Source organism: Pseudorasbora parva, chromosome 21 (assembly GCF_024679245.1).
Source record: "Pseudorasbora parva isolate DD20220531a chromosome 21, ASM2467924v1, whole genome shotgun sequence".
In the NCBI taxonomy this organism is placed as follows: Eukaryota; Metazoa; Chordata; class Actinopteri; order Cypriniformes; family Gobionidae; genus Pseudorasbora; species Pseudorasbora parva.
Genome location: NC_090192.1, coordinates 4,799,751 through 4,811,960, shown reverse-complemented (window position 1 = coordinate 4,811,960; position 12,210 = coordinate 4,799,751). Strand labels below are relative to the sequence as shown.

The 12,210-nt window shown below is 45.8% G+C and overlaps 1 protein-coding gene across 1 annotated transcript in view; it reads right to left on the bottom strand.

Moving 5' to 3' along the window:
• LOC137055450 (testisin-like) overlaps positions 1 to 12,210 on the bottom strand; it is a 17,967-nt gene extending 5,757 nt beyond the window's left edge. The window contains exons 1-4 of the mRNA XM_067429218.1: positions 12,127 to 12,210; positions 11,942 to 12,001; positions 4,316 to 4,339; positions 4,069 to 4,240 (exon numbers count right to left, since the gene is read on the bottom strand). Coding sequence (XP_067285319.1) covers positions 4,069 to 4,240; positions 4,316 to 4,339; positions 11,942 to 11,981 — 236 coding nt within the window. The 5' untranslated portion in view covers positions 11,982 to 12,001; positions 12,127 to 12,210. The remainder of the gene's footprint in view (positions 1 to 4,068; positions 4,241 to 4,315; positions 4,340 to 11,941; positions 12,002 to 12,126) is intronic.

Below are 12,210 nucleotides of genomic sequence, written 5' to 3'. Positions count from 1 at the left end.
TCCCTTTGGCCACCAAAGGAATCTTAACAGGTCTTTGTCTTTATCAGGAACTCTGACCTGATGAAACATTCCTTCTACATCTGCTGCGAGGGCAATCGGCTCATGTCTGAACCTTGTCAGCACACCAATGAGAGAACTATTTAAGTTGGGTCCTTGTAACAGTTGAGAGTTAAGTGATTTTCCTTGGTAGGTTGCTGCGCAGTCAAACACCACTCGAAGTTTGTGTTTCTGCGGGTGATACACCCCGTGGTGTGGAATGTACCAGATTCTGCCAGAGTTTCCTTCAGTTTCACATGCAGGGATTTTCTCAGCATGACCTTTGACTAACATGTCATCCATGAAACTACAGTAGTCATTGTGGAAAGCTGAACTTCTTTTGAATTTCCTTTTCAGAAATTGAGCGCGCAGAGATGCAACAACATAGTTGTTTGGAAACACTACATCATTTTTTCTCAAAGGAAGGCCAATGCAGTAATGTCCATCAACAAGCTCTACTGACTGTGATACAGACTCCATAAACTGTCTATCCTCTATAGACATTTCCAAATTTTCAGCTTGCTTACATTCAGGAAAATCATAACTCATTTGCTGTTGAATTAGGTTCTCCAAGCTTACCACTGAAATCCTGTTTGCCATCACCTGTGGCCATCCTGTGCTTCTGTCAGTTTGGATGTTCTCTCTTTCCAAAGGTCCATTTACAATCCAGCCCAGGATGGTCTTGACAGCATAAGGCCCATTTCCTCTGCTGTTGATAACTTTCCATGGCTCAAGAATCTTGGGTACATTTGTTCCTATTAGTAAGCCAATACCTGAATTGATCTGAGGAAGATGCACCTCTTCAAGGTACTTCCATTTCTTAACATCCTTCTGTTGCGGAATGTTTTCTCTTTTAACTGGAATCTCTTTTTGTGAGAACACCTGAGGGAGACCCACAAAACTGTTTTCATTCAGTCCACTTACTTCCAGTTCGGTGAAAACGTGTGTACTAACAGACCTTTCCTGTCCCATAGTACGCAGCAGGATGTTTGTTTTCCTACCAGTTAGCTTTAACTCCTTCATTAGTTGTTCTGTGCAAAATGTTGCAGAACTTCCTGGGTCCAAGAAGGCGTAGGTCGTAACCTCATGATTGCTTTTTTGGGATTTAACTCTGACTGGTACAATGGCCAAAGAGCACACAAACCCACCAGCCCCCGTACAGCCGCAAGTTTCGCTGGTTGTGGTACATGATTCAGTGACAGTTGTGGAACTGTCTCCATTTTGTGATCCTGGAAGCGCTGGCTTTTCCGGAAGATGAAGAATGGTTGGATGCTTTAGTGAGCATTTTTGACAAACAAGTCTTTGCACACAACCTTTACTCATGTGACCTGGTAATAAGCAACCATAGCACAAGCCCTTAGCTTTCAGAAAGTCCAGCTTTTCCTTGTGTGGCTTGTGCTTCAAAGCGTTGCAAACGTCCAATCCATGCTCTTTATTACAGTATAAGCAGTGAGTTCCATGCCTTGCCTTTGCTCCTTCTTTTACCATTATTCTTTGTTTATTGAGCTCTGGAACAGGTGTCACACTTGTGGCAAATGTTGTTTTCCTTTCTTTCACTTGTAAGTTACTTGATTTGTTTGGTTTAAATCTGAGATTGTCTTTACCCATTTTGTTATCCTGGATATTGCCAAACAGTGGATGTGAAACAATTCTTGCCTGTTTGTCTACAAAACTAACCAAGTCGGAAAATCTTGCTCTCAAGCCAGTCCTTTCCTGAAGCTCACAGGCAACTACTCTCCACTTTTCTCTCAGTTTAAAAGGAAGCTTGGTAACAATAGCACGCATGTTGCTTGGACTGTCCATCTCCTCAACATATTCCACACTGTCAACAGTATTGCGACAACCAGTAAGGAAAAGAGCAAAATCTGTTAAGGCTTTGTTATCCTCAGGCTTTAAATCTGGCCAGTTCAGTGCTTTTTCTGTATAGGCAGTGGCAATTGTGTACTCATTGCCAAAATGTTGGTAGAGTAGTCTCTTAGCCTCATTGTAGCCCTTTTCAGAAAGCATTTGTTGACAGCTGCGTACCAGCACCTTTGGTTGCCCTGTGGTGAACTGCTCTAAGAAGTACAATCTGTCTCTGTTATTTGTGGTTTTATTCTCTACTCCATGCTCAAATGCTCGAATGAAGAATGTGAATTCTAGCGGGTCTCCACTAAATACTGGAATGTCCATTGGAGGGAGAGTAGATAAGGACTGCTGTTTTATGAAAATCTCAGCAATGTCATTTTGACGTTGCATGATGTTGAACAAGCTCCCTGTTTCAACATGTGAAGGAATGCTCACATCTGTTCTTGGTGGCTGTGATTTAGCAAAATCCTGTTGCACATCGCTGACTCTTGGTACGTCATCAGTATCAGGTGCTAACTCACGGAAAAATGTTTTTGGCCTTACTGCTTTGTCAGATGTAGCTTTAAGATTCTCTTTAGTTGTGGCTGCTCTTGCTGCACTACCAGATGCATCAGAAACGCTACGCGATGGTTCATACATTGAAAAAACCTTCAGTTTGGCTTCAGCCGCAGCAATAGCAGTTTGGAGCTCTAAATTTTCCTTTTTTGCTTTGAGCTCAGCTTCTTCCCTCTCAAGATCTTGTTTCTGCTTCAAAGTATTAGCACGTGCCAACAGTTCTGCCCTTTCAGCTTCAATTTTCAGCCTAGAAGAAGCTGTAGATGAAACCCCTGAGGCCACCTGACTACCAGATTTTTTTTGAAAGAGAGGCAGTTGTGAAGAAGAAATAACCATTGAGGCACTGTCAGTACATTCGACCTCTGCATCACATTGCTCTGCCTCTTTAGATTGGAGATTTACTCTTTCAATCCAATCTTTGACCTTGTCTACAAAGTGCTTAAATGCTTGAGACTTGGGTTCAAACCAATGTATCTGATCTAAATATGCCTCATCAACAGACATAAGTTCTCTGGTTTCATTATTAATGTCTTGAAATGCAATAAAGGACTGTGCAAACTCACCATTTATGCATTCATTTACAGTGTCAACATTACCAGAGTCCTCAAGCAAAGTTTCAATTTCTCTCATTTGCCTTGTTAAATGTCCCAGTTTGGCTCTTCTACTTCCCATCAACTGGTTAAGCCGTTCCTCTTGTGCTTTAACAGTCATCTTCGGCACTCGTTTAGAGGTCGCGTTCAATTCCTCTGTTTCCATAGTAATCAATGTTCGTGTTCAAAGCGCGCATTGTATTCATCACGAAAGCAGATGAGATCGCCCTCTTGCGACATTGTTTGACAGAGCGCACATGGCGAGTCCATGACGCAGCACAATTCAACCATATCCAAAGTCCAATAATATCCCTAAACGTCCAAACTATTGCCAAAGTTCACCAAAGTCCAATCAGCCAAATCCGTTGTGTGTGTAATCCCAAATGCCATCGGAGAATCTCAGCCGCGATGGTGCATTAAATCCAAGTATAGTCCGATGATGGTCTCTGATGATGCGCGAATCACTCGACAATCCTCTTGTAAAAAACAAAAATATTGCTCATCCAATTCGGACGAAAAGAGAAGTTTTCTTACTTATATGTTGATGCAAAGTCCTTAACTTTACTTGTACTATAGTGGCTGAAAAAGATGGGTTCTTCTTACTCGTCAAAAAGTCAGTCAAAATCCGTAAACCAGTGGGAGTTTAATAATCAAACACAAAAAATACAAAAATGTACAAATCCTATTGTTTCCTGTATCCTATGACACTTGTCAAACCTTATCTTGTATTACCTTAAACGTTTAAACACAAGATTTATCCATAATTGACAAGATCGACGAGACGGTAAGAAAACTGTTTCTCCCTTCTTTCTTCCTAAACTCAATCTTCAGCGCACGCGAAGTGGGCGTAAACCATTAAAGAAACAGAACAAAATTATACATTATAAACATAGGAAATAATATTGAAATATATAAACCACAGGAAATATCAGAATTGCTTCTCAAAGAACGTTACATAATACTTTCAGTTATTAATGGCAAAAAATCTGCAATAATAATATAAACTTTATTGCAATGTTAAATTGGCTCTTACACTTACGAGAAGTAAAAGCAGTGAGCAGCAGTGAGCACCCATTCGGAGCTGATGAGGGACCCTCCACAGATGTGAGAACCATAAGCATGTAGACTGACCTGCCAAGGCCAGTTCCCTGCATGTGCATCCTCACCTCCCACAATACGAGCATTCAGTGAAGAAAACTCAAAGCGATGTGCTGAAGGGAATAGTGAGAACTTTAAGTAATTCACAAAAATGTAAATATTTTTTAATACTTTAAACACATTATTACCTGTTATTGCTTTTCTTGTGTCAACTAAAATGTAAAAGGAGAGAAGCAATTAAATAAAAGTCAAACTCAATGTCAGTACGTTCACTTTGTGGTTCACAATCTAGCTGAATTAAAATACTGAAAAGAATGAATAATATATATATATATATATATATATATATATATATATATATATATATATATATATATATATATATATATATATATATATATATATACTAGTAATATATTACTAGTTTCACTGTTTCAAGGTACACTACGAAACTTTCAACCTGTCCTGTATTGGCCAAGGAGGCCTTTTCTGAGCCCTCTGTGCTTCCTGTTATGATCACAGAGGCTGTTGTAACATCTCTGTTTTCTATTTTAGTTCTGCCAAAGCAGCCGTCGTGTCTGCCGTAGGGCTAATCACAATCTGTGATGCGAAGAAATCTTTCAAGAGGGAAAATGTTTCATAGTTAACCACAAGGAGGCAGTATAAGGCTTGATGAGGTGTGGTGCTGAGTATGCAACTTGTCCTGTAGCTTAGTACTGTAGAACAGCGCTGTCCAGTGACCTTGTGTGCCACCTGTTGAACTATTACAAAGTCTTCCATTTAAAAAAAAAAAAATCATTGTTAAAAACAGAATGAGGCTCACAAAATACTATTTATAAACTATGTATTTTTATCTCCCTGACATGCAAAGATAGCACGAATCACGATTCATGACCGTTTGAATCTTTATTTGAGGAACACAGAAGAGAAGACATTTTTATTTATATTTATTTATTTTCTCTGTTGCGTTCAATGCTTTCTTCCGGAAACAACAGACCGTATGAGATTCCAAGTCACAGTTGATCACTTAGCACAGCGTTTGTGGCTCGACTGGTCGAGTCTGTTTTCCAAGATGGCGCGTGTCCATAAATGCGTACTGTACTGTGTTTATAAAGTATCTTCTTATTAAACTGTTTGTACACTTACAAAGTTCTCAATGCTTCGGTTTGCATGTAGGGACCCTCATTATGCTACCGTGTTAGTGTGAGTCTATTTTGAGCCGTGTTAGTGGTATTAACTAGCGATTTAATTTCACTTACCCTGTGCCCCGTAGACAAGTGTTATAAGCTAATCTGTTTTTAGAGATAAAACTCTTTACATTCGATTTTCATGAAAACGCATCCCAGAGAACGATCTACTCTGTAACCATCTGTTAATTAACCCTAAGTTAATTTCTCATCGGAGTTGTGCTTTAAGTTGTGCAATCCATCTTTGAAAAGTCCTCAGTAAATTTGGAATTGATCTCCTCTTGTAAACTCAGAGATGTGGATTCGGACAGCAGTTAATCACCACACGACCTTGGTGTTTGTCTAAAAACAGGAAGTTATTTGGATGGGGATTTTTAAGCAGATGTTGGGAGAAAAACACTGACCTTCTGGATTCAGTCAGCAATAAAATCACAGACTAGCCCCTGTAAATGATGAAAGTGCCTAATGCACCCATGATAAATTATTACCATTTGAATAGGGCTAATAAATAACTTGTCCGTAACTTAGTACTCTAGGAAATCACTATCATTAAACAGTGACTTTTCTGTATCACTTTTATGAAAATTACAGAGCCTTCAGGTCTGTTAAAAAATATCATCACTCCAGCCCAATGTGAAAATCCATGTGCAAACAAGGCTAAATCTCCCCACTGAGTTTTTCTATATATATATATATATATATATATATATATATATATATATATATATATATATATATATATATATATTTTTTTTTTTTTTTTTAAATCATTAAAAACAGAATGAGGCTCTTGTTATAAAAAACACAATTTGCCTTTTTATTCCTTGCAACAACAAAAAAAGCATAACGCTTCCCCCTGATATTCAAATATAGAAAAGAAATAGACATATATTAATAATGTAACTGTTTCAAAAAGCACTTAATTCAAATATGCAGGAGTGAACATGTTGTCCTTAACTGAATAAGGCCATACCAATTTATTGCAATGAACTGTAGTTAATATTAACTGTATGATGTTCCTTAAAACGTCTCGGTTACGTATGTAACCCTCGTTCCCTGAAGGAGGGAACGGAGACGTACGTCAGAACTGAACCGACGAATGGGATCTTACTTTAGAGACCAATCCTACTTCGAGCGTCTAACAACGAGCCAATGAAATTTGGCATGCGATCACGCATTCCATGCTCCGCCCCGCAGCGCGGGTATAAAACAGGAAGTGGAATGATAGATCAGCGCTTTTCCTGCTGAGGAGCCGAAAGGTGACCGGACTCCCAGCGGAAGCACAGCATCTGGCGACGGGACGTACGTCTCCGTTCCCTCCTTCAGGGAACGAGGGTTACATACGTAACCGAGACGTTCCCTTTCAGTCGGTCACGTTCGACGTACGTCAGAACTGAACCGACGAATGGGATCCCTATGGAAAACGCCAGGATGCTGGCCCTTCCAGCGTCCTGCTTGAGCGCACTGCACCGTCTAGTATGGTACGGAAGTCAGGGCTCCAAGCAGGGAGTACAGTCACTGCTGTTTCTGCAAGACCCACTCAGAATGACTATTGGATAACGCTGGGAAGCGTGCCTGCCTCAGAGAGAGGGTACGCTGCGGGGCCATGTCCTTCAGGGAACTAACCTGGCAGGGTAGTGCAACATATGGCAGTCTCTGGGGTGGTTCCAGCCTGATTGAAGGGGGGAAAGAACACGCCCAGAGACGACAGAGCGGGCTCTGTCGAGGGAAAGACACGGGGCTAGCCCGAAGGGTAGCTGGTACCGTGGAAGAATACACATATGGGGTTGCCGTGAGGGAACCGCTACATATGGAACCCAGCCTACAGCCACGTTCACAAGCATACGGGTGCAGGCCTGGCGTCAGACGGTCCGCAACGTCTGACACCGGAGGGGTGACGGAGGAGCTCGACAGGGTTAGCCGGTTTCCCGGGGAACACAACTGGAGACAATAGACGCACGTATCCGGCCCAGAGGGCGGGAGTGGCGTTTCGCAAGCCAACACTTAGAACGGGCACTTAACGCTCCTGGCCACTGGGGGCGAGGATGCAGGAAGATACCGGCTCTACACGTAAGCTATAGAATCTAGCAAACGTGTTAGGTGTCGCCCAGCCCGCAGCTCTACATATGTCTGTCAGCGAGGCGCCTTCAGCCAGCGCCCAGGAAGAAGCAACGCTCCGAGTGGAGTGTGCTCTTACCCGAACTCTAGGCACGATTCGTTGACCGAAAGTGCATGCAGGTCCCCTACCCTCTTGATCGAGGCCAATGCCGTCAGGAGCACTGTCTTCATCGACAAGATTTTAAGCTCACAAGACGCCAAAGGCTCGAAGGGAGGGCTCTGAAGTGCCCTGAGCTCTAGAACTAAGTCCCAAGAGGGTATCGAGGATGGACGAGGAGGATTTAGTCTCCTCGCACCTCTGAGGAACCTGACGATTAGGTCGTGCTTCCCCACGGACTTACCTTCTACTACATCATGGTACGCTGCTATTGCCGCAGCATATACCTTGAGGGTGGAGGGAGACAGCCTTCTCTCCAACCCATCTTGCAGGAAGGAAAGCACGACACTGATCGAACACCTTCGGGGGTCTTCCCGGCGGGAAGCGCACCACTCAACGAACAGGTTCCACTTCAGAGCATAGAGGCGCCTCGTAGAGGGAGCTGAAGCGATGGTATCTACGACAGCTTGTGGTAGTCCATCTAGAACCTCCGCGTCCCGTCCAGGGACCAGACATGAAGATTCCAGAGGTCTGGACGTGGGTGCCATAGCGTGCCCCGTCCCTGAGAAAGAAGGTCCTTCCTCAGGGGAATCGGCCAAGGAGGGGCTGTCGCGAGGAGTGTGAGTTCTGGGAACCAGGTCCGGTTGGGCCAATATGGCGCAACTAACAAGACCTGCTCCTCGTCCTCCCTGACCTTGCACAGTGTCTGTGCAAGAAGGCTCACTGGGGGAAACGCATACTTGCGTAAGTCCCGGGGCCAGCTGTGCGCCAGTGCATCTGTGCCGAGGGTACCCCCGGTCCGGGAATAGTACCACTGGCAATGGGTCGAGTCCGGAGAGGCAAACAGGTCTACCTGTGCGGCTCCGAACTGGTCCCATATCAGCTGGACCGCCTGGGGGTGGAGTCGCCACTCTCCCGGAGGTGTCGGCTGACGAGAGAGCTCGTCGGCTGTCTGGTTCAGCGCACCAGGGACATGAATGGCCCGAAGCGACCTCAGCTGCTTCTGACTCCACAGGAGGAGGTGGCGGGCGAGTTGGAGCAGACGACGGGAGCGTAGACCACCCTGACTGTTGATGTACGCCACGGCCGTGGTGCTGTCCGTACGGACCAGTACATGCTTGCCACGCAGCGGCCCCTTGAGGCGGCGGAGAGCCAAGTGTACTGCCAGTAACTCGAGGCAATTGATATGCCAATGCAATTGCGGCCCCGTCCACAGACCAGCAACTGCATGCCCGTTGTACGTGGCCCCCCAGCCGGTGGCGGAGGCATCCGTGAATAGCACAGCATGCCTGGACACTTGTTCTAGGGGCACCCCGGCCCGGAGAAACGAAGTGTTGGACCACGGGCTGAAGGTTTGGCGGCAGTAAGGAGTCACTGGGACCCGGTACTGACCGCTCTGCCACGCCCACCTCGGGACTCGGCCATTGAGCCAGCGTTGAAGCGGTCTCATATGAAGCAATCCGAGCGGCGTGACCGCGGCTGCAGATGCCATATGCCCCAGGAGCCTCTGAAAGAATTTCAGTGGGACCGCTGTCCTGCTCTTGAACATATTCAAGCAGTTCAACACCGACTAAACTCGCTCCTCGGTGAGGCGCGCAGTCCGGTTGACCGAGTCCAGCTCCATACCGAGATAAGAGATCCTCTGTGTAGGACAGAGTTTGCTCTTCTCTCGGTTGACCCGAAGGCCCAACTGGCTGAGGTGACTGAGCACCAAGTCCCTGTGTTCGCACAACTGGTCCTTCGACTGGGCTAGGATCAGCCAATCATCGAGGTAGTTGAGAATCCGAACGCCGCGTTCTCTGAGCGGAACAATGGCTGCCTCCGCGACCTTCGTGAAGACGCGGGGCGACAGGGACACCCCGAAGGGCAGGACTTTGTACTGATATGCTTTCCCCTCGAACGCAAAGCGCAGGAACGGTCTGTGTCGAGGGAGAATAGACACATGGAAGTACGCGTCCTTCAGGTCGATCGCTGCAAACCAATCCTGGGGACGGATGCATTGGAAAATGCGTTTCTGCGTCAACATCCTGAACGGGAGCTTGTGCAGGGCCCGATTCAGAACTCGCAGGTCCAGGATTGGTCGTAACCCACCCCCTTTCTTGGGCACAGTGAAGTAGGGGCTGTAGAACCCCGTCTTCATATCGGCTGGAGGAACCGGCTCGATCGCATCCTTCGCCAGTAGGACCTCGATCTCTGACCTCAAGACCTGAGCATCGCTGCTTCGCACGGAGGTGAAGAGGATGCCCTTGTACTGGGGCGGCCGGCGCGCGAACTGAATCGCGTAGCCGAGTCTGATGGTACGGATGAGCCAGCGAGACGGCCTGGGGAGACCTAGCCAGGCCCCCAGAGACCGTACAAGCGGGACCAACGGCACCACAGACGTGCCCGGGGTGGGGCAGCGAAGCGGAGTACTCTGGCCCGACTCGGGAGGCCCGGAGGCGGCCCGAAGTGTTGCCTGAGCACTCCTGGTTTGGACAGAGAGTGGGTGAGAAGGCCTGGAGGCGTCCTCGGAGCCCACTCTGCTGCCCACTGCCCGGAGGCAGGGAAGTGAAGCACTCAGCCCCGACCCGGAAGGCCCGTGGGCGGCCCGGAGTGTTGACTGAGTGCTCACGGGAGAGGCAGTGTGTGGGTGAGAAGGCCCGGGGGCGTCCTCGAGGCCCACACAACTGCCCCCTGGCGACGGGAGGGTAGGAAAGGAGTGACAAGGCCCGTGGGCGTCGCACAGTGCCAACCTGACCCTCTTGGGGCCCAGAGAGAGAGGAAATTGCTCTTTTGGTGAAAATGTGGGTACCGCTGGACTCCGGAGAGCCAGCGGCAGAGATGTAATGACCAGTGATGCCCCCCCGGTCCTCCTCGGGGGGGGGAGATGCGGACATCATCTCCCTCAGAGCAGCTCCTCTTCTCCCTGGGCTGCCCGTCTCAGGGCCGCTTCCCCTTGCGCTTGCCGGCCGGCTTCGCGGGACCCTGGACGGGTTGGGCGGCCCCCTTGCGTCCGGCACCCTGCTTCGCGGGTGGAGGCTGCTGCTTGGGCTTGGCAGGGGCGGAGGCGGACGCCGGGGGACGCCCTCGGCGACGAGCAGACTGGGGGGCTGCCCCGGGCGGCTGGGTGGAGGCAGCAGCGGGCCGCCGGGGCAGGATGTTCTTGATGGCCTCCGTCTGCTTCTTGGCCACCGAGAACTGCTGGGCAAAGTCCTCGATGGCGTCGCCGAAGAAGCCGGCCTGACAGACAGGGGCGTTCAAAAACCGAACCTTGTCTGAATCCCGCATGTCTGTCAGGTTCAGCCACAGGTGGCGTTCCTGGACCACCAGAGTGGACATCGCCCGACCCAGGGAGCGTGCCGTGACTTTCGTCGCCCGAATTGTAGTTAATATTAACGTACTGTAGTTAATATTAGTGATTTGCCACCGTTTCCTTAGAACTGTATGATGTTCCTTAAACATTTATTCAATGGGTGGTAATATTACTGATATTGTACTTTTTGAAATCATTCGTCATGCTAGATTAATAATGCTTTGAAGACAACCAATGAACTGTACAACCAGATGACTTAGACCCTTTTCTCAGTCTAGAAAGCACTAAATTAAAAAATAATTTCACATTTCTACAACATTAATGACCCAGTTTAAATACGGATTCATCTTCCCAGCGCTGAAGTACCCTAACTCTCGAACCACCTCAGAAACATCGCTAAGCTACGGAACATGATCTGTCTCTGATCCAGAAAAGTTAGTTCATGCATTCATGACCTCTTTAGTCTGTGATGCTGAATTAATGTAAGACTGGATTACGGTAATGCATTACTATCTGTCTGTCCTGCATCCTCAATAAATGAGCTACAATTAGTCCAAAATGCAGCTGCCAGAGTTCTTACTAGGTCAAGAAAATATGATCATATACAGTAACACCAATATCATCTCTGCACTGGTTACTCATTACGTTCCGTATCAATTATAATACATTGCTACTGACCTATACGGCCCTAAACTATTTAGTTCCTGTGTATTTAACTGATCTTCTATCACCTTATAACCCATCACCCTTTTTTTTAATTGAAAAATAAAATAAAAATGAGAATTTAAATTAGAATTAAAATTGATAAATCGATTTTTTTATTGTATTTGACCCAAGTGAAGTGAATAATAATCATTATTTAATTTAAAACTTCTAAAAATAATTTCTTTCAGTGTATCTGTTTAGAAACTTTAGGCTGTCATGTGTAAGAATAAAGAATAATAAAACAAATAAAATAAAAAAGATGAATAAAATCTAAAATTGTTATCTTTGTGCTTAGCCCTTTGTTATATTGACATTGTAGGAAATAGTAAATTCTTTGCATTCATTTCTGAAAATATAAATAATACAAATCTTTCAGGCCTTTTATAAATGTTGACAACAACTTAGAAACACTTACTGATGAGAAATATCAGCATTAAATACTTCAGAGGCTCCATCGTAATGAAAGCAGATTCAGCTGAGGAGAAAACACAGAAATATACAATCATGACTCATTATTTAGAATATATAGCAATAAATCTATGAAAGCCTATAAAGTGATTTTATAACAAAATAATTAATATCTGAAAAATACTTGCGTACCTTGCCATATGTCCACATCTGTTTCTGACAACGACCTTCTGAAAAAAGGTCTCTGTGTGCCTGTCCTTTGAATAATAAGGAAAT